Source organism: Phyllobates terribilis, unplaced genomic scaffold, assembly GCF_046119375.1.
Source record: "Phyllobates terribilis strain yellow unplaced genomic scaffold, ASM4611937v1 Scaffold_1__5_contigs__length_1240528914, whole genome shotgun sequence".
Lineage (NCBI taxonomy): Eukaryota > Metazoa > Chordata > Amphibia > Anura > Dendrobatidae > Phyllobates > Phyllobates terribilis.
The window spans coordinates 956,627,277-956,648,839 of record NW_027362761.1 but is presented as its reverse complement, the minus strand read 5'-3'; the positions used below and the strand labels follow the sequence as shown (position 1 = coordinate 956,648,839).

General features: G+C 44.5%; 1 protein-coding gene across 2 annotated transcripts in view; it reads right to left on the bottom strand.

Moving 5' to 3' along the window:
- SMAD1 (SMAD family member 1) overlaps nt 1–20,937 on the bottom strand; it is a 38,731-nt gene extending 17,794 nt beyond the window's left edge. Inside the window, exons 1-2 of one of the 2 annotated variants that reach the window (XM_073642492.1) lie at nt 20,690–20,937; nt 2,760–3,305 (exon numbers count right to left, since the gene is read on the bottom strand). In XM_073642492.1, the coding sequence (XP_073498593.1) occupies nt 2,760–3,159 (400 nt within the window). In that variant the 5' untranslated portion in view covers nt 3,160–3,305; nt 20,690–20,937. The remainder of the gene's footprint in view (nt 1–2,759; nt 3,306–20,689) is intronic. The other variant, XM_073642491.1, reaches the window with a different exon arrangement.
- Between the last annotated feature and the right edge of the window lie 626 nt (nt 20,938–21,563).

Here is a 21,563-nt window from a genome sequence, read left to right as displayed (position 1 = left end):
CTCCCGCTCACCGTAGCAGAGTGGTAACCATGATAAACGGGTTACTAGGAGCGCGTGTGCCCCTAGTAACCCAATGTTTATCATGGTTACCAGCCTGCTCCTGCTTCAGCAGGCTGGTAACCAGGAGCAGGACATCGTGGAAAGATTCTTTCCACAATGTCGCTGCTCCCCTGATCGCTGGTGAGCCTGCCTGTTTGACAGCTCACCAGCGACCACATAGCGACGCAGCAACGATCCCTGACAGGTCGTATCGTTGTCTGGATTGTTGCAGCGTTGCCAAGTGTGACGGGGCCTTAAATGCCTTGTGTTCTTTATTGCCTGTAAGTGGTGCCATTGCTGATCACTCATAGTCATCACGTGACCCCCAGCTGCAGCCGGCTTTGGCATCCGCTGATGTGACGCAATGACGCGCTTCCCGCTGATTGATTAGCTGTGGGCGGGGTTTCCCCGCACGTCACAGCCCAGTATCCACTGCGTGCTTTCCCTCTCCTGCATTCATTGGGAAAGCACGCGGTGGATACTGGGCTGTGACGTGCGGGGGAAACGCCACCCACAGCCAATCGGGGAGCGCGTCACGCCTGGCTGCAGCTGTAACTTGACATCAGCGGATGCCAGAGCCGGCTGCAGCCGGGGTCACGTAATGACTGAGCGATCAGCGATGGCACCACTCACAGGCAATAAAGAACACACAAGGTATTAATAAAAAAACCCTCTCTCCATTTAAATACATTGGAGCATTTTTGTATAGCAGTGGACAACCTCTTTAAAAGGGGTTATCCTGTACTTTAAAAAAAAAAAAAAAAAAATGGCAGTGTGTTTTAATAAATGCAACCTTCTTTCTAATTACCTTGCGCTGCTGATACCGCTGTGCGCGGCGCTATCGGTGGCCGCTCACAGGCAGCACGTGGCCCCCCCGCTGACGTCACAAGTGAAGCGTGACTCAGCGCTTGGGTCCCCACTGTGGCTGCTGGGTTGTGGGCCGGGTTATTCCCCTGCGTCACACCAAGCATCCACTGTGCGCTTTACCAGTGAATGAGGATAGGGAGAGCGTGCGGTAGATGCCGGGTGTGACGCAGGGGGAATAACCCCGCCCACAACCCGGCAGCCACCGTGGAATGCGGAAGAGGGACCCCCGGCTGCAGCCGCAACGTGTCGTGACATCAGCGCAGGCTGCAGTCGGGGGGGGGGGGGGGTCACATGCTGTTTGTGAGCGGCGCTATCAGCAGCGCAAGGTAATTAGAAAGAAGGTTGTATTTATCATTAAAAAAAAAAAAAATGCCAGTGTGTTTTAAAGTACTGGACAACCCCTTTAAAGACATCTATATGGGCATGTAGGTCAATCGAAGCTGAATGAAGTGACACATGAGAATCTGCTTCCAGAGCTTATTTTCAATAAAAGGGCTGTTACCAGTGTGAGACATGTAATAACTGACAATTAGCTCTAATCTCACTGCAGAGCTGTGTGTGATTATGAGCAGACTGTCAGTCGTTACATGTCTCACCGGAAACGCCCTTTTTAGTTATAGAGGCAGATTCTCATGCAGATCTGTGTCCCGCCCATAGTTCTTAACTGGTCATTAAAAACAAAAACAAAAAAACCCACACGGATTTCTCTGGAATAAGATCAAGGTATCATTTTATTCAGCTTCCTATGACCTATATGCCCATATAGACGTCAGTGAGTTCAACCCTCCTAAGCCAGATTCCCTTTAACTAAAGAGGCAGTTTCATTTTTTTGCATTTGCTTTGTTCTTAATTTGTGACCATTAGCATTACTATTTTATGTGTTCACCTGGGTTTCTTTTTTTAGGTTTGCAATTGTGAGCAGTTTTAAGTCTTCAGATGTTTTCAACTTATTTATCATTTGACTTTTCAAAAAGTTATAAAATCTGTAAGCAAATGTAAATTATTCCCCCCTGGAGTGATTTGAGGACTTTAGAAATGTGCATAAAAAAAAAAAAAAAAAAAAAACACAGACATTAAGCAATTTTTGATTTTATGCAAAATTCATATAACACTTGCATCATTATGAGGAATCATATTCAAAGTGACTCAATATCCAAGCCACTAAAATGACTAGAATCACACATCAATATTAGACTTTCCACTCTGATTTTTGTTGAAATAGTTTACCTACTACTGGAGATGGTTAAAAAAAAAAAAAAAAAAAAAAAAAAATTCAACTAATTTGGCTCATGCCAATCTCTTATGAGATAAAAGTTTTACAGGCCCGATAACGCTATTAACCCACCAGTTCATAGCGTTTGAGTGCTCGGTCACAGTCCTTGAAGCACAAACCGTGGGAGAAAAAAGTTATTCCTTCGAGGAGCAGCTAGTCACTGTTCATAGTAATGTGAACAGCAGATGTAAGCACATCCCGGCACTGACAGCCAGCCAGCTCAATCCGTGCTAGGGCATGGTTACACCAGCCACTCTGTGCTGTCAGCAGTGACTGTACCTGCTCCAGGCATGCCTGCATGACAAAGCTGGCAGCTCCTGGGAGGAATAAAGTTCACTTTCTACTTGGTGCTGCACTTTCAGTACAGTGGCCGTGCACCTTCATAATGCCATCAACCTGTACATTCATCTTAAGTATTGGACATGACAGGTTCCCTTTAAGCACGTGTGCCTCCCTCCTCCAGAACAATACTAGCAAGATAAATGGGGGCACACAATGACATTGTGAGCCATACTGATTACAGCAGAGGTGCATATATGAAACATGTTGGTGCTTATGGGATGTAAATTTAGATACATACCCGGACTCTCCACTCTTTTGTAGTGGTAAGGGTTTATGCAGACTTCCTTCTGCTTAGAGCCGAATGGATACTCGCAGCACTCCAGAGGTTTCAGTTCATGATGGCTCTGCAGATCAGGCCAGCGCCATACTCGACAGTAAATGACATGCGGGAGCCCCTTCCGGTGAGATACTTGTAATCTTCCATCCAGTGAGCGGGGAATGGTGACACAGTTACTTGGCTGTCCAGGACAACTCAGGGCCTTCTCCAACTCCTCCATGGCACCTTTCTTTTTCTTCAGTTTTTTAACCAATGCGTCTACTGCCTTTTCTGCCCATTTTTCTTCCTCATCGCCTTGCTTCCAACCAAGCAGCCTCTTCACTGCTGGGCTAGTAAAGGAAAAAAGGCTGGTCACATTCATTGTGACAAGCAGAGCAGGTCTCAAATGTATAAGAGCACTGACTGGTTCAACTGTCTAAAAATAAGAACTTCCTCTTTGCTTCTCAACAAGACGACCGTTCCCAGCGCAGGAGTAGGAGCTTGTAGTTCCCAAGAGACTAGCAGCATCTAGGGAAAAATCAAAAGAAAAAAAAAAATTATTAGCAAGGAATGGGTGGAAATCCAGATGTGAGATTTCATCATCTGGCGGCATTCAAGAGCATACTGGCTGCTACACAGCATACATTTACAGTGAGCACCCCCCCCCCCCCTGAGAACGTGGTGACCTGCGTTCAGAGAGGGTCAGCTCATTCCCCTCGATCTGTGCTATTCTTAGTTTCACTGACCTCATCATATCAATAACCAACATACAATTTCAGATGCACAATGACACATTCCAAGAATCACTCATGATTGTGCACATACAGCAAGTTTCCGAGGCAATAATGTAAAAGCAAACCCAAAATATCCAGATCAATAGGATTTTCTATTACTGAGAATAGGACAATACTTGACCAGCCACCAAGAACCAAAATCATGTGCTTGGATGGCCAAGCTACTAGACGTAATGGGACCGATTTCTAAAAAGGTGTTACATTTCATAAATCTTGGGCATTATAAAAGTTGTCTAGTCGCAGTGAAAAAGGCTCCTATAGACATTAGCCGAATATAGATCAAATATCTGATGAGTAAGAGGGCCTCCCGACTACCCGGGAAGAGAAGGCTGGGGTCATTGGGAGCTTCTGCAGTGGATCCGCTCGCTTTAGGGGAGATACGCCATTGATGGGTGTCTGGAGGTGACTTTGTTGTGTGTCCACAGGGAGAGCAATCAGCCAAGCACGTGTGTGTGTGTGTGTGTGTGTGTGTGTGTGTGTGTGTGTGTGTGTGTGTGTGTGTGTGTGTGTGTGTGTGTGTGTGTGTGTGTGATATTTGGAAGAGTTGTGAGATAGCTGGCTGCCAAACTTTCAACCAACACCTATGCGTATGACCAGATAAAGTGTACACCACTTGTGGGTTCAATTTCAACACACCTCATAGTACACTACTGCTAAGCCATGCCATGTTGTCGAACAAGGTGTGGTGCAAACAATTTTTTTTAAAGCCACGTAGAATTTTCACCGCAGTGATCAGCAAGTCGCAGCATCCAAAATCCCACTTTTTTTTTCTAAAATTGATGGAACAGTTTCAGAAAACCAGTGACTGGGCATGCCATGGATTGGAGTTTCCACAACATGTGAAGCTGTATAAAACCCTTTTCCCTTGTACTGTCATTTTGCTTTAGACTTTTGCCATGTTATCACCAAGACAAGACATAAGCATGAATGATTAATTTAAAACACACAGGAACAGACTACTTGTAGTGTACATATGAAAGTATGGCAGGAGGGAAGGGGTGAAAATCAACTGGCCTCTGTCTGACTCAAGTCCATCCCTGACACCCAGCCTAAATAATGGAGGAAGTTCTTGTTTAAAAGAGACAAAAGCAAAATTCCTCATTCTTCCCAGTGGAGGGATTCAACAATTAGGCGTGTGGTGTGGGACCCTGTGTTGCTCTGCAAAAGGATACAGCTTGGAAAGATGTTTCCTTTGATGCCTGAGAGCAGTATGGATGCCTTTCCGTTGCAGAGGGGCCTGATTAAATTATGCAATTAGAGCTGAGTAGACATTTCTATATATAGTGGCCATCCTGCTTTTGTGCACTCCACATACACACCCACACAGATGTGCATATCTTCTTATACAACACCTGTTTTCCAAAGACAGTTCAAGAAGTCAGGCAGGGAGGAGGCAAAACTGTACACTGCAAGTAGGAAAATAAGGGTGGGCGCTCTTTACATACTGCAGGAGCCCACAGATTAAGTGCAGCTTAACCCCTTTGTCACTGAACTGGTTTTCACCTTCCTGACCAGGCCAAATTCTCCAATTCTGACTAGTGTCACTTTATGTGGTAATAACTCTGGAACGCTTCAATGGATCCCACTAGTTCCGAGATGGTTTTAGCTCGTGACATATTGTACTTTATTGTAGTGGTAAATTTAGGCTGGATGTTTTTTTGCATTTATTTGTGCAAATATCAGAATTTTTTTTGTAAAAAAGTAGCAATTTTCCAACGTTGTAGTAATTTTTATGCCCTTAAACCATCTGCCATTGGAGTACCCAATAGATTATGCCCAGCTCGTGCTTCTGGAGACATGCAGTCGTAAATGAGCCTCATCGCTACAGAAATGCCAAATGTGGACGCTAAATGTGTGGTTTAGGCACACTGGGGCTGAGAAGGGAGGAGCGCAGAACTAGATACATTTCTTTTGGGGTGAGAGGAGCCATTTCACAGATAGGCCTGAGTGGTTTTTTTTTGTGGATTGATTTGAAGCTTTCATTTGGAACATTTTGGATCACATTTATCCTGTGCTCTACACCGAGCACTTGCATCAGGGTATCCATCTAAATCTCTGGATGACGCAATTCAGATGAAACCTCTGAAGGATCCATTCATTATAAGGCAGCAGAGTTGCACAGAACTGTGGTAGACTGCGCTTTTATGCACTTAAAAAGACGGACACCGCTGAATCATAGGTCCACAGTGTCTCCATCTACCTCATAGGAATCTTCTGCCAAGGGCTCCATCTGACACTTCACTTTCACACATTGGTCTGCCATAGAGTTGCTCAGGTATTGTTCAGCCAATGTTTACTTTGACCACATCACTAATTTAATTAAACTGTACCAATCCTAACTGTCATCTCAGGTGACCAAGACAAGATGATACCATAGATTCTAAATTTTTTATAAATAAACATAAATGGCTTTCACATACTGATATACTTGCTTTTTTCACTAAACGCAGCAAAACGTTCACAATAGGTGTTTTCAGCATTCCCCCCCCCCACACACCACCCATAGCTTTCAACGGCTGAAAAAAAAAAAAAACAATGAAAGTGACATGCTCTATTGTGCAAAAAACAAGCTGTGTGCATGAGATTTCTGAAATCTCAGACATTGCAGTTACGCTAAAAACGCAGCTAAAATGCAAAAAAAAAAAAAACAAAAAAACCCAGTGTGAACAAAGCCATACTACGATCGTTGGGAGGAAGAATGAACAAATCAAAATGGTTAAAAATTGGTTTCATCTTTTACGCCATTTGTCATGCGTTATAATTAGACTATTTTATTCTTTGGGTCGGTGCGATACGATATTTATACTATGTTTGGCTGCTTAAACACACTAAAATACATTTTGTTAAAGGTCTGAGTAGTCTTCAAAAACCTTACTCCCTGCAATTGCTTTTACACCATACCGCCTTTATCCCCTTATGCAATGGTCCATTATAGAAGGAGTTTTCATGACTAAAACTGGAGGACTGGGTCCAAATTGTCACCACAAAGCAGGATGCAAGTCTCATCATTGCCTTCCAAGCTACGATAAGTGCTTCAACCAAGAAGCATTTTCAAATACTGCACGATGACATATTAGAGTTCTGGTGCTATGTATTCATGGAGCACAAATACAGCTAAATATGTTAGAAAAAAAAAAAAAAAAAATGCTGTGGATTTTGTCACGGCAATGCTATGACATTTCAGCACATATCACATCACCTTTGCATGAAATTTATTTAATTTATTTTATTTTTTTTACAGGTACTATGGTACCCGGGTCCAGAGGAGAGTCTCCTCTTCTCCAGACTCGGGTACCATCCGCACATTGAAACACATGGAATCCGCATGTACAGATTCAGTGATGCGAATTCCATGTGTTCCAATGCAAGTCAATGGCAATAACGCTGCGCTTCCGCAAAATAATTGGTAGTGCTGCGGATTTTTCCTGCAATGATAATCCACAGCGGAAATTTCCGCAGCATGTGCACAGCACATGCGGATTATCATTGGGGAACATGGCATGCCTTCTACCAAGCGTTTCTGCAGTGGAATTGCCGCTACGGAAACGTTTAAAAAAGGCACAGTGGGCACACAGCCTTAGTCAATTTATGATATTTGTCATTTAGCTGAACTTTAGAAGAATCTCATCAATGCTGCACTGTTTTTATGTGGGTGTAACATAAAAATGGCCTGCAAACAAACAAAAAAACACAAAACTAATTCACTGGAACAGCTTGTAAAGTAAAAGGGTGAATAACTGCTTTAATATAGTCACTAATAGAACTAGCAAGTCATTCTAGCTATTCAAGTGCTTTGGTGTTCAACAATGAACTCCCGCACATCGCCATACACGGATATTTTTAGCCAAAATGACTGGCTATTTGGGTGACGTTTAACAATGAGCAATTATTTAAGCAGCCCGAAGTAATATGGGAGTAAAAAAAAAAAAAAAAAGTTCAATTTTAAAAATTTCCATCTAGTAATCACTAGTCAACCAAAGTGAAAGAGGTAGTTCCTTGCCCAGATATCAGTTTGATCAACTGTAGAGGCCAACATAGCCTAAAATGTTCATGTCTGAATCAACAGAATGAGCCAAAGTGTGGATACAGGAGTTCATGGAGAAACACGGTAAGTACTAGCGATAAAGAAATCCTGGGGTACCATATACCTATAAATTGCACAAATACCTTTCAAGTTCAAAAAGTGACTGCTTTCTGGAGTGTCAGAGAATAGACTACAGATCATACCTTACACAGCAGTACCATTGGATAACAATACTTCTCTATAATAACCCCTAGTCTCAGAGACACAGATACCACCAAGAAGCCAGACATGTCTTTACAGGCTTCTCACATAGCCCACTTTATGTGCTTTTAATACATGCAGCAGTGTATGATCACGGCCTTAGGGAATACTTTATTCTAAGAACAGAGAAAGTGGCTTGGAGCCTACTAGAGGAGAGAAAAAAAAACCCTATCCCACCCAGTTTGTGCTTTTTATTTCACCTTCCAATAGAACCAGGTTTGGTATAAAAAGGAACATGAAAAATGGAGCTTATATAAAAAAACAATTACCGCATGCAGGTCCTAGGAGACCTATCTCCCCACCTCACTTACCAGAGTGTGGTAGTAAAACACCTGGATGCACCAAGTCTCCACCCTGCCATGTCTGCAATAGGGCAAATTGGCAAGGCTGTTTTTTACCATAAATATTATATTTAACAGAGTTGAGCAAGACGACTTACAGGACTCCGGTCCAGCAGCAACATCGATAATCCTCGGACCAGAGCCCTGTGAACTTTCATTAACCTGCTGGCATCCCCGGCAACTCTTCTTTACTGATTTAATCGTTGCGACATGACACCACACCTAAGAAAAGGCGCTAATTGGTAAGAGTTTTGCAGAGCTCTGGTCCGGAAACCAAAGACTACAGATGTGGCAGTTGGACCACAAGTCCAATGTATTTTATGTGCTCAACTCAAAAAAACAACAAAAAAAAACAACCCCTCAATATCTATAACACCCATTCCCTTAGGGTTGCAGCACTGCCGTATGTTTCATGAGCATGCAGTACAAACATGTACAGTACTGTTCAAAGAGATAGGCGGGTGTAAAAGCAATGTTGCAAACCAAGAATACTCTAAATATTGAAAGTGTTTTTTTTTTATCAATTAGCAATATGCAAAGTAAATGAACTAAAGAAATCTAAATCAATATTTGATGTGACCATCCATTGCTTCATGACATCAGTTCTTCTAGGTACACTGGCAGTTTTTGAAGGAACGCAGCAGAGAGGTTGTGCCAAACGTCTTCGAGAACTAAACACAGATCTTCATGTAATCCCAGAGACTGTTGAGATCAGGGATCCTGCCGACCCCGAATCTGTGCCGCAGGTTTCTATTGCGTAGGCGCCGGGGAGTCAGTGTCACTGCCCGCCGCAATAGAACCCCAAGCATATAGGCGGGGGTTTCGGGGAATAATAAACAGAGAGGTGGGGATTTCTTGACGCCAAGCCTGTGTAAGGCTGTGTGCCCACGATGTGTTTTTCAAGCGTTTATGCTGCGGAATTTCCACAGCGTAAACGCTTGGTAAACCTTCCCCCATGGTCTCCAATGCAATTCCGCACTTTCAATGCCCATGCTGCGGATTTTTCCGCAGCGTTTATGCTGCGCTCAAAAATGCGCAGCATGTCCATTAATTTTGTGGAAGCGCAGCGTTTTTGCCACCATTGACTTGCAGTAGAACGCGCCAATTCCGCAAGACTGCATCTGTACTTGCGTAATTGGCACGTTCTAATGTGCGGATGGTACCCGGGTGTGGAGGACAGGAGACTCTCCTCGACACCCAGGTACCATTAAAAGCTGTAAAAAAAAAAAAAAAAAGAATAAAAAATAAAGATTATATTCACCTTCCGACGGCCCCCGGACTCCTTCTCTGTGCTTGCCGACAGATCGCGCAGGACTGAAGGACCTGCGGTGACGTCACAGTCATGTGACGGCAGGTCTTTTCAGTAAGCGTACCGCGATCTGCCGGCAGCCAGCACAGGAGCGCAGAAAGTCTCGGAGGCCATCAGAAGGCAAGTATAAGTTTATTTTTAACCATTCTCTCGGGTCACACTATATAAATCCATGCCGGTTGCATGGATTTATATAGTGTGACATAGTTGTCAAGGACTTTCCAAGTGATGCTAAAAATCGCTTGGAAAGCGCTTGACACCCGCATGCGGAAATGCCAGTGAAGAATGCTTCATTTAAGCATGTCCCTGGCATGAAAAACGCATGCACAATCCGTATGCTTTTTTTTCTGCCAGGGAGATGCAGAAACGCTCAGGAAAAAATCCTGAGCATTTCTGCATTGTGGGCACATAGCCTAAAACAGTTTATAAAAACCCTTTTCTCTGCAATCAGACCTCTACTATGGGCCATACAGGTATGTACAGATTTACTTTTCTATACCATGTATGCCCATAGAAGAGGTCTGATATCTCCAGGGGGTGACAGATTCCCTTTACAAATAAACTAATTTTTGAATTGTAAAGTGAAGTGAAATATAGTGGCGCTAGAAAGATTATTCACTATTGTGATTTCTATTTTTTAAAGCATTCTTTTTCTACACCAGCCTAGAACTTTTGCACAGTACTACATATCTCCTTTAAAATTTGTGTTTTCCAAAGAAATTAGACAATGTGACTACTGTGTGAGTGGGGGAGGGCATTCCTTCCCATATGGAGCACTTCTAGACTTAAATATAGCTGCCACAACGGGCAGGCTTGCAGCTCACAAGTAGCAGCACAACCAACAGTGATTGCGGTTGGACAGCATTTATTTTAGGATATCAGTCTTTACCAGGCCACACACAAAGCCAACTGCTCAATACCAGCTGTGAAACTACAGAGTGTGCCCAGGGAAAACCCACAGCTAAATAAAGTGGCATTTGTCCCCCACACCCTTCAGAAGCAGTGCTGCAACTGATGGACCAAGTTTATAAAAAAAAAAAAAAAAAAGACACATCACATTAAACTAGTGGGATGCAAAGTGTTAGAAAACACATCCAAGTTTTCTTCATGACAATATATCCCACCAAGCAGATTACATTTGTAGGGCAGTCTGTCATCGTGAACAAAATAGTTTGTGCAAATTGGCCATTTCAGTCAGCTTACCTCAATGGAAGCATATGGGATTAAAAGTTGACGCAAGTTTTTTTTTTTTTTTTCTTTTCCTCCACTTGGCAAATGTACAGTACTTACATGAAGCATCGCCACCCATTGTCAGAAATGTGGTATCCAGTCAATGTAGGCTCTGCTGTAAACAGAATAAGGCCACGTTCACACACTACACGTGTGCTCCAAGCAGTGTGCCATCGGGTGGATTATGGAATGATCACAATGGTTTGACCAGAGACCTGGTCTAAAACTCTTTGAGCTGGCATAAGAAAAATGCAACATGCCACACAACTTTTTGAGAAGTGGATCAAGCTTCGCAGGAGGGGCATAGTCAAATGCAGCCTTGAAAATCAATCAGAATTTACACCACAAAAATGGCTTATTAGGACAGAATGTATTCCCAATCCTCAAATGGAGTGCATTGCTGGCAAACAGCATTCATTAAAAAGGCATATCTGACCAGTCTACTACTTGATCAAGGCCTGTGTACAAAACAATAGTCGTGATTAATCGACCCCTGAAAATCTGATTGAGATCTTTTCCCCTGACGTATACCCTCACATCGTTGTTAATGCAGCCCCTGAGCCACAGGGTGGTGGAATACGCATACATTGCGTCTTTTCAGGAGCAAAGTCACCTGACATAAATAAAAAAAAATTAAATTACTGAATAACAGCTGTCTAGCACAAGCAGTACAATATTACTAGGAAACATGGATGATAGATGGACTGGCAGTGCACAACAGGCCGGCTCTTTACTGCTAATGTTCCTATCTGCTCCCAGGACAGAGGTCAGACTGGGATGCTGAAGTGCCAGATGGACAGTGCCATTTAGAGAAGCGGGTGAAGGAGGAAGGGGATATACCGTATATAAAATATAATCTTACTACATAAAGCGCTTAATGTTGAGGTGAGTCCAAGAAAAACATCAGCCAACGTTGGCACGATGGCTGTTATAGATGACAACAATGAAAGGGAACATTTTCCTATTGAATTTTTAAATATCTTAACCCCATCAGGTATGGCAAGTCATCGCCTTAGACTTAAGGTGGGCAGCATTATTATGTTGTTGAGAAACTTGAATACTAAACGAGGACGCTGCAATGGTACACGATTAGTTGTAACATTGAATAGAAAAGGCTGAAAGTGAATAGGCATGGGTAATTTGAGTTTTTATTATGTAGAGCAGACTTTTCTAGCTTCTGAAACATATTTGTTTCGGAACTCGGGCTGATAGTATTATTAATAAAGTATACAGTGTCAAGAAAGTATCTACTACTTATGAACTTTTTTTTTGGGAGGAGGGGTCCGATCTTTTCCTGATGAGATATCACCATGGGAAGTTAATAGCAACATAGACCTATTAAAAACACTAGTGATAAAGGCAGGAGCAAGTGGGACCCTCCATGGGAAGGAAACGGATGTAGCTGGCATGCTGCTCATAAGGACATCAAGGAATGTTTGGGGAAACAAGTTTCCTGACAGTATGAAGACAAAGACAACCTTTACAAGCTCGCCCATTCCCGCCTTACGTAGATGGTGATAAGTTAAGGAACCTGGACGTAAGTACCCATAACCCACCTCTTACACGTCTCTTCATCACTTCCTTGGAATGAGTGATATCACACTTTTGCAGAATGACCCCGTTTGCCCTGATAGATCATTTTGCACCAGATCAGTGCTGTAAATCAATCTGAGATCTGTGGCAACTAGAAAAGTCTGATAATGATGCTTTTTCCTCAGTCCCCAGAGTCCCTCCATTAGACATAGCTTACATTATTTATAAGGGTGAGCAGAGACCTCCATTAGCTGGAAAAAGCTACAGATGGAGAGACCGCTCCATGCACCACTTGGACGTCAGGCAGAAATACGAGCGATGCATGGAAACAATACCAAGCATTTATAGGAGAAAAGACACTCCGGCAGCAAGTGATGGATGCTGAAGGCCGTGTGCTTAGTTACAATGTATCCTACAAACCTTAATAGAGACATGCGCACAACACAGGCTCAGTAGAGACATACTTATGTCACTACTACAGCACAGTGATCGGAAGCAGCATCATGAAACCAATCCTACACCCATGATGAATGGGCATAGTTCCCAGCACATGCCATGATGATTGGCATGTGCTGGGAACTATGAGCTCACATGAGGTGCACTTTAAGATTTTGAAATTAGCCACCACCCCTTCCCCCATGTCCATACTGTAGACATCATGAGCCTTGGCAATTTCTCATTTCCATACAACTGTTATAATCCATGAGGAATGTGTTCGTGTTCCACTAGTCCACTTAAAGAGGTTGTCCAAGAAAAAACAAAACAAAAAAAAAACAAAACCACACAGCCCAGACGCTACAATGCAGCTATAATTAGCTATATTCACCCTGTAAGCCCCTCATCAATGGCTTCAATTGTGTGTGGCAGGAGATCTTGGACAGTCATTACAGATGCAAGCTTTCAGATTAGTTTTGGTATGGCAAGATTAGTAATAAAGTGATCTAGTACAGCATCCATTCATTTGAATGGGTACAAAGTGCTAAAATTGTCGTAACTGTAATCCACTTTGTTTTAGGTGGGAAAAAAAGTGCACCCATATCTTCCACTGATTCCCGAATGTCTGATGAACTGTGTGATGTGTAAATGTCTCCCTTGTGATAACACGACTAGCACATGACTGCCACCTCCCACTCGTTACCTTTTACTAGGATAATGCAGGAATCAAATCTAAGGCAACCAAATGGCTCCACTCCACATGAGCCAAGTGGGGTGCATTAGGAAATATGGAAGGTTAGCTCCTATTAAGAGACCTCAATACATAACTACAAGAACCTGAATGGGTACAACACAAGCACTAAGGGTATGTTCACACATCACTTTTTATGCAGCATTTTACTGTTCCAGCAAAGTAAATGAAATTTCTGAAGTATCATGCACATGTTGCTTATTTTTCCGTGCAGATTTGAGGCAGTTTCATATCTACAGCAAGTAAATTCTTTCAGTGCTTCACCTATTCTAATGAATGGGGAAAAAAAAACAACACATCAAAAATGAGCATTTTTTCTGCAGAAGTGTCTGCAGCAAATATTTTACGTGATCACATATCCTAAGGCTATGTTCACACAAGCAGTTTTTTTTTTTTTTTTTTACGTCACAAATCTGCAGCAAAACTGGTCAGGAAATCAGCTGCGTCAAAACAGCGTGTTTTGCTGCGTTTTTTCACTGTCCTTCAGTCTCTATGCATGTACATAAAGTTCTGTGGAAAAAAAAAAACCACACCATTTTATTTTTCCATCAAAAACGCCGATGCAAATTTTGGTGCGTTTTTTCAGCATTTTTTTCACCACCCATTACTTCCTATTGGTGAAAAACGCTTAAAGAAGTGACATGCTCTATTTTCCAAGAACACAACCAAGGCACAAAATATGCAGCAAAAAAAAAAAAAAAAGTGAACAGGGAATTCTGGTTTCTCATTTCATTGATTGAAATCAGCAGCAAAATACCCAACATGTGTGAACATAGCCTTACAGTTTCATCCATATTTGACAACATGCACTTGGGACTCCTCACAGTGCACGTGGTCCAGTGGCCATATGACTCCAAGTATGCGATATACTGCAGGCCACACTCCGATCAGACATGAGTGGCATCCCTCAATACAAATACATATTGCATTCACAGGACTGTGTGGTCTCGTCACAGGCACAGCATTTTCTGTGAGGATTGACAAGTCTACAGTCACACAGTGACTGCAGACTTACATGACAAAGTCTTAACATTCGTGCAGCAGTAAGGATTTCATATGTTGTGATTACAATGTGATATGAAAGATAAGGCTGTTCCATGACAATATTCATACAAAAGTTTGTCAATTTTACATCTCATTTGATGATCGAAGGTGATATGAAGGGGTGCATGTGCACCCTCTCCAAGAGTGGACCCAGGAAGAAGGGGAGTTATTTTCCAGCATAGCCCCAATGGTGGAATGTATATACAGACAATGGACCATTCCCCTTATAGTGACAAGTTGGGGCCCAAGCCAACATCACTGGGCGCACACAAAGGACTTTCTTAAAATGACTTAATAGGACTTCTGATTTGTCTCCTTTTTCTGCACATTTAAGGTTTGTCCATTGTTCCCTTATTATTTTAGTTATTTATCACGGTACCTTGTGTATAAAGCCTGAAACTTTTGTTTTCCTTGTGACCCTAAAGACCATATGAGGCCCCATAAAAACTAAGAGGTATCAAATACATGTGAACGTGACCTGTGTTTGGCCTGCGGGCAGCGAGTACGTATGTGTGGTATTGGGACCAACCACCCTACCAGTAAATCATGGCAGCATTGTGCACCTCGGTTGTATGGACTCATTGAGCATTACATGTATTTCCAATCTGTAGCCTGAGGGAAGAGCAAGTGCGAGATTGAGCTGTAGAGCTACATGGACCCCGGTTACAGCTATCCTCATGTTATGGACGCGAAGAAGAACCAGTCCGTGACATCGTCCATTAAGGGAACTAGAAATAACGCAGTTTAACTGCATATCTGCAGGTTAACAGCATTATAATGCTGCCCACCAACTGCACGCAGCTGGGAGAAAATTAACTTTATTCTCCCCACCAGCTTTTGGTTTCAGTGATGGGGGAGGCGTGGGTTTAGAGTATACAGAGTGGCGGCTGTACCCCTGACTCTGACAATCAGGGCCAGGGGTGCAGTCACAGCAGCCGCTCTGTATACTCAGAGCATGAACCTGAGCCACCCCCGCCCCATGACTGAAATCGAATGCTGGGGGGAGAATAAAGTTCATTTTCTCCCCCTGCATTTGGCTACGTTCAGGCGCCGGGCAGCATAATAATGCTATTAACCTGCAGATCAATAGCGTTATTTCTGGTGACAGGTTCCCTTTAAGCACTGCTCAAGCCCACAGCGCCAAGTGTTCAAAGTCATCTCTAGTGAAATGAATCTGTTGCAAACGTGACCCAGATCAGTTTTTTGTTTTATTACTGGATCCATTTCAAATGAAAAACAACTGGACACTAGATCAGAGCTTTACATGTTTAGTATTCACAGATATTTTTCTGCTGCTAAAATGCTGCACGAAGTGGCTGCATTGTTTTGCCATTCTCCCCCCACAGGCTCAAACCTGCAAGGAAAAATTAAGCAGCATTTGAAAGATTTCAGAAATCTTACACTTTGCTAGTACTGTAAAATGCAATGTGTTTACAAGCGCAAGGCAGTATTCCAATGTTGAGTAACTTTAATACAATATGGCTAATATGATTCCATATAAATCAATGGTGAAAAAAACTCAGTATAAACACAGATGCACTGTGTAAGCCACAGTGGTCTAAGGGTATAAAGACCTGTAATACTACAGGCATGGAAGTGAGGTTTTGTAGTCTTACCCAGATGCATGCTGCGGAGTAAATGGACTCATAAGGAGACTATCCCAGGAGGGAAATTCGATCAGGATGAAGTGGACATTTGATCTCATATAAAACCATACATGATCAGGCCTACACAGTAGTAGTGCAATCCCAATATCCCCATATAATTGTCCTACTATAGGACCAATACCAGCATTTAACTGGAGCTACATGACGACTTGAGACACAATAGATGTTAAGTGCTTAAATATCTCTTTGCGCAGCTGCTAAAATGCAGCATAATCCAAGTCATATTGCAAACTATAGGGTTAGCAAGTCGCAAACAAAGAAAAATACAATGAGTTCTAGTTTTTTCTGACTTGGCAGTTTTAGGCTGCGTGCCCACGTTGCGTATTACAAGCGTATATGCTGCGGAATTTCCGCAGCGTAAACGCATGTATATCCGCACCCCATGGTCCCCAATGGCATTCCGCAATGTCAATGCTGCGGATTTTTCCGCAGCGTATATGCTGCGGTCAAAAATCCGCAGCATGTTCATTAATTTTGTGTTTCCGCATGCGGAATCAATGTGCGGATGGTACCCAAGTCTGGAGGAGAGGAGACTCTCCTCCAGACCTGGGTACCAAAGAACCTGTAAAAAAAAAGAAAAAATAAAGTTTATACTTATCTTCTGATGTTTTCCCTCCGTCGCGCTGTTGTCTGAAGGACCTGCCACGTCATTGAGTCATGTGATCCATCACATGACTCAATGACTTCGCCGCAGGTCCTGCACACAACAGCGTGAGCCCCTCAAGACTCCGGAAGGGGCAGAGAATGCATCGGAAATTGAGTATAAACTTTATTTTTTGATTTTTTACCATTCTGATTCTTTTTTTTTTAACTATTACTTGGTCACACTATATAAATCCATGCTGGTTGCATGGATTTATATAGTGTGAACAAGTTGTCAAGCACTTTTCCAAGTGATGCTTAAATCACTTGGAGAAGTGCTTGATAACCCGCATGCGGAAATGCATGCAAAGACGCCTCACAAACGCTTCTACCTGGCGGGAAAACCGCATGTAAAACCCGCATGCGATATTCCCGCCAGGGAGAAGCGTAAAAATATGCTTCAGTTCCGCAACGTGGGCACTTAGCCTTAGACAGTACTAGCTGCATTAGAGTGATTTTTGATCACATGACTTATGTTGCAGAAAAAAAAAAAAAAAAAAAACCCATAAGGCTGTGTGCCCACTATGCGTTTTTAAAGCAGCGGCAATTCCACCGCAGAAACGCTTAAAAATCGCTTGCTAAAAGATCTGCAATGTTTCCCAATGATAATCCGCATGTGCTGTGCACATGATGCGGAAATTTCCGCTGCAGATCATTGCGGAAGTATCCGCAGCACTACCAATTATTTTGCGCAATCGCGGTGTTTTTGCTGTCATAGTCTTGCATTGAATCGCTTGATACATGTGCACATATGGATATTAAGCAATTCAATGTGCGGATGGTACCCAGGTTTGGAGAAGAGGAGACTCCTTCAGACCCGGGTACCATAGTACTTGTATATTTTTTTTTTTTTACATTATACTCACCTTCTGATGTCCCCCGGTCTCCTCAGCGATGCGTCCTGGCGGCTCGAGATAGTCTAAAAGGACCTTCCATGACGTCATTTAGTCATGTGACAGGTCACGTCGATGATCGCGTGACCTGTCACATGACTAAATGACGTCATGGAAGGTCCTTTAAGACCACCGCGAGCCGCCCAACACATCAGACGAGACAGGGGGCCATCGGAACGAGAGTATAAGGTTTATTTTTTACTATTCTTTTACTATAAGTTGGTCACACTATATAAATCCATGCCGTTTGCATGGATTTATATAGTGTGACCAAGTTGTCAAGCACTTTCCAAGTGATGCTAAAATCGCTTGACAACCCGCATGCGGAAATGCATGTGAAGATCGCTTCACTTCCACTTGTCCCTGGCAGGAAAAACACATGTACAATCCGCATGTGTTTTTTCTGCCAGGGAGATGCAGAAACGCTCAGGAAAAATCCGGAGCATTTCTGCATTGTGGGCACATAGCCTTATGCTACAGACTAATGCGATTTCAACCACCATCTGACATGCGCACCAGGAAAAGTTAATAGAGTATTGGAAAGCATCCCACACTATAGACATGGGAGCCTTCAAAGGAGGCATGTGGCTCGCAGGCAGCATGTACAAAACAAGTGGTGATGTGATCAGGACCCAACTAAAGCTTGGTTAATGTCTTTTATTTGGTTAAAAAAAAAAAAACAACTCCATCATTGTGGGTGGATCCAACCGTGGCAAATGAAGACAGACCCAACAATATGAAAACAGTACCATCTCCAAAGTACCAGCTCAATCAAACCTAAAAAGCTGCTGCACATAACTTAGGACACATGTCCAGTGCTCAGACAGGAGGACCAGGACAACCTGCGCCCCAGCAGTATCCCTATCCTGTCCTAAGGTGCTCATGACGAGAAATGCTACCAGATTACCAGACGAGCCGCTCACAAATACAGGGAAAGACCTGAGATGAGTCTCCAGTAACAGGAGCTCCGGCAGCAAAGGCGCTCACCAACATTACTCCAGGGAGAATATGTAGCAGTTTCTTGCCTGATGCAACAGACAGCCATACACATCTGTCTGATGAGGAGACACATTGGTCTATGTGGTCATCCTGTCCCAAGAGGGGTCCCATCCCACCGCTAATAGTCACCAGTGAGTAACTCTGCCTAAGAGCACAGGTCTCTGCCATGCCAGCCATCTGACTCCACACAAAGTGTTATTTAGCAGAGTTGTGAGCAGACAGGAAGCGGCTTACCGAGACACAACACAGAAATATGGAGTCACACTTCAGTGCTAGGACAGCTGCCCTGGAAGTGCCCACACACTGGCACCAATAACAGCAGACGTCCTCACCAGCCGTGTACACACGTGACTGCATGTAGAACAATCACCTAAAAGTCAAACAGTTCCTACAACTGCAGTAGTGACCCAAGAACCCAGGGGACTACTAGTACCAGAAATATAACCGAAAAATGTATTCATCAGCAGGGCTCTTGTATCCTTCTACAGCCAGGGCTAAAAATGAGCTAGAGGCCATATAAGCACATCACTTGCCAACTGAGGGGTCCGTCTAGCCATGGTCCACGGTCGGTCACAGCAGCCTGCACTACCAGCAACGCTGGCACATAATGTACTATGGGGGCACCACCAGCAATGCCATAAAACACTGAGGCCAGCGCCATTTGTCACACGGGGTGTCTTATGTACCTCTGCCATCAGACAGGAGGGGGCTCTCCCATGTAGACCCCCCACCAGCAACAATAAAGGGGGAGGAGAGTATCCCATGTGGTACACCACCAACAGACAGGTGAGGGGGCACCCCATGTAGTGCACCACCAACAATAAATGTGGCGGATCCCATAGGTGGTACACCACCAACAACAAATGCAAGGGGGGGGGGGGGGGGGGTCTCCCATATAGTCCACAACCAACCAGGGCTGTGGAGTCTGTAAGCCAAACCTCCGACCCCACAGCCCTGCCTCACTACTGAGCGTGTACATAAAGTGCAGCACAGATTCATCTCAACTAACAGCCGAGATCCTCAGATCAGGAACAGAACAGACATTTATAGGACATTTCATAACTTTCCCAAATTCTTCTTATGAAAAAAATACTCCCCACAAACTGCATTGAGCTACTATACCCAATTTACTATATATTTTAGGAGTTGGTCCATTTTATACCGACTCCGCAGCCCTGCAACCAGCACCAATAAATGTGAAGGGGGGTCTCCCATGCAGTCCGTCACAAACAAATGCAGGGTGGGGGTGTCTCATGTGGTGCACCACCAACCAGCAATAAATTGGGGGGGGGTGGGGGTCTCCCATGTAGTCCACCACCAATAATAAATACCAGGAGGTGGGGGGTTCCCCTTGTAGTTCACAACCGACACCAATGAATGTTGGGAGGGGGGGGGGGGGTCTCCCATTTAGTCCATCACCAATAATAAATACCAGGAGGTGGGGGAGGGCTGTCTCATGTGGGGTAGCACCAACCAACAATAAATAAGGGGGGCCATGTGGTACACCACCAAGTTAGTGGGGTGGGGGGGGGAATCCCATGTACCAGCCGCCACACAGGAGGGGGTCGTGTCCTTGTGCAGACCCGGCCGCCCCCCGCGGTTGCACGGTCTATAGCTCCTCGTTAGTTCTGCGGGTTACCGGCCGCCATTGTCCCGCAGACTTGTGGTAACTTCTCCCCAGTGAGGCGGCGGCGGCAGGACGCGGGGTGCAGGGCCGCTCACACAAGGCTTCTGTGCGGCGCCATCATGCCTCCTCCTCCTCCAGGATCCCGGGCACAAGTTGCACTATCCCGGGGCGGTCACCGGGAGGCCGCTCTACAACTGCCGACATGTCCGCCCAGTACACAAGGCCGGGAATACCGGGACGCCACAGCCGTCAAGTAACTTTTACGACCCCCACACGTCGTGTGTCAGCGCACAATAAACTACTTATAAAGTGGCGGCCGACGGCGCCCGGACCTCGCCCTCCCCCGGGCCGCCCTCACCTACCTGCCGGGAGTCCTACACGGTGATCGGCGGGTAACGACGCAGAGCGGCTCGCATGCCTCCAGCAGCCCGGGATGTGCGGCTCCCTCCTCCTCTCTCCCCGGCTGCCTGGATTGATCTGGTCTCACTGGCGTCAGGGAGTCGGAGCCGCCCCACTGCCAATACACAACACACCCCGGCCAGGGAGCGTCTGCAAAGCACAACCCCAGCACACGGCGCACAGCTGCCCGCTCACCCGCCAGGGGCCCGTCTTAAAAGAGACCATAGGGGGAGGGGAGTGACGGCCGCTCCACACTCTAGTCCTGCTCGTGCAGACGGACGCTGTGCATGATCCACGGCCACCCTGCTACTGATGTCTGAGGAATGCCGGACAGTGCCACTTTCTGGTGACCATAGACATACGAGTTTTGTGGACTCCTCGTGCCAATGGCCCCCACTAAGTCACCTAACTGATATGAGATCTTGTTTGGGGGAATTAAACCCCTCCCCCTTCCCTGTGGTAAATATGCACTCCATTTTCCACTTCAAAGTAAGCTGTAAATCAAAAATCTGTGAGAAAAAATCACATCTGCCCCGGAATAGAGACCGGGATAAGAAACGAGGCGAGAAAAGCTCAAAACGCTTCATAAACGCCGCAAATTCCAGACAGCGAAGGAAACCAGCCGTTTATGTGGAGTTTCCACAATGAGTTTTTGGTGCTGTGTATTTCTGCTGAGCAAAAAGTACAGCGTCTGATACCAGCAATGTGGACAGGATTTATAGGAGCATCATGCCCAGTGTGATTTTTGCTCATGCTGGTCCTGTAAACCCATGCCTGTTCTGTAAACCCATGCTGGTCCTGTAAGCCCATGCCTGTCCTGTAAACCCATGCTGGTCC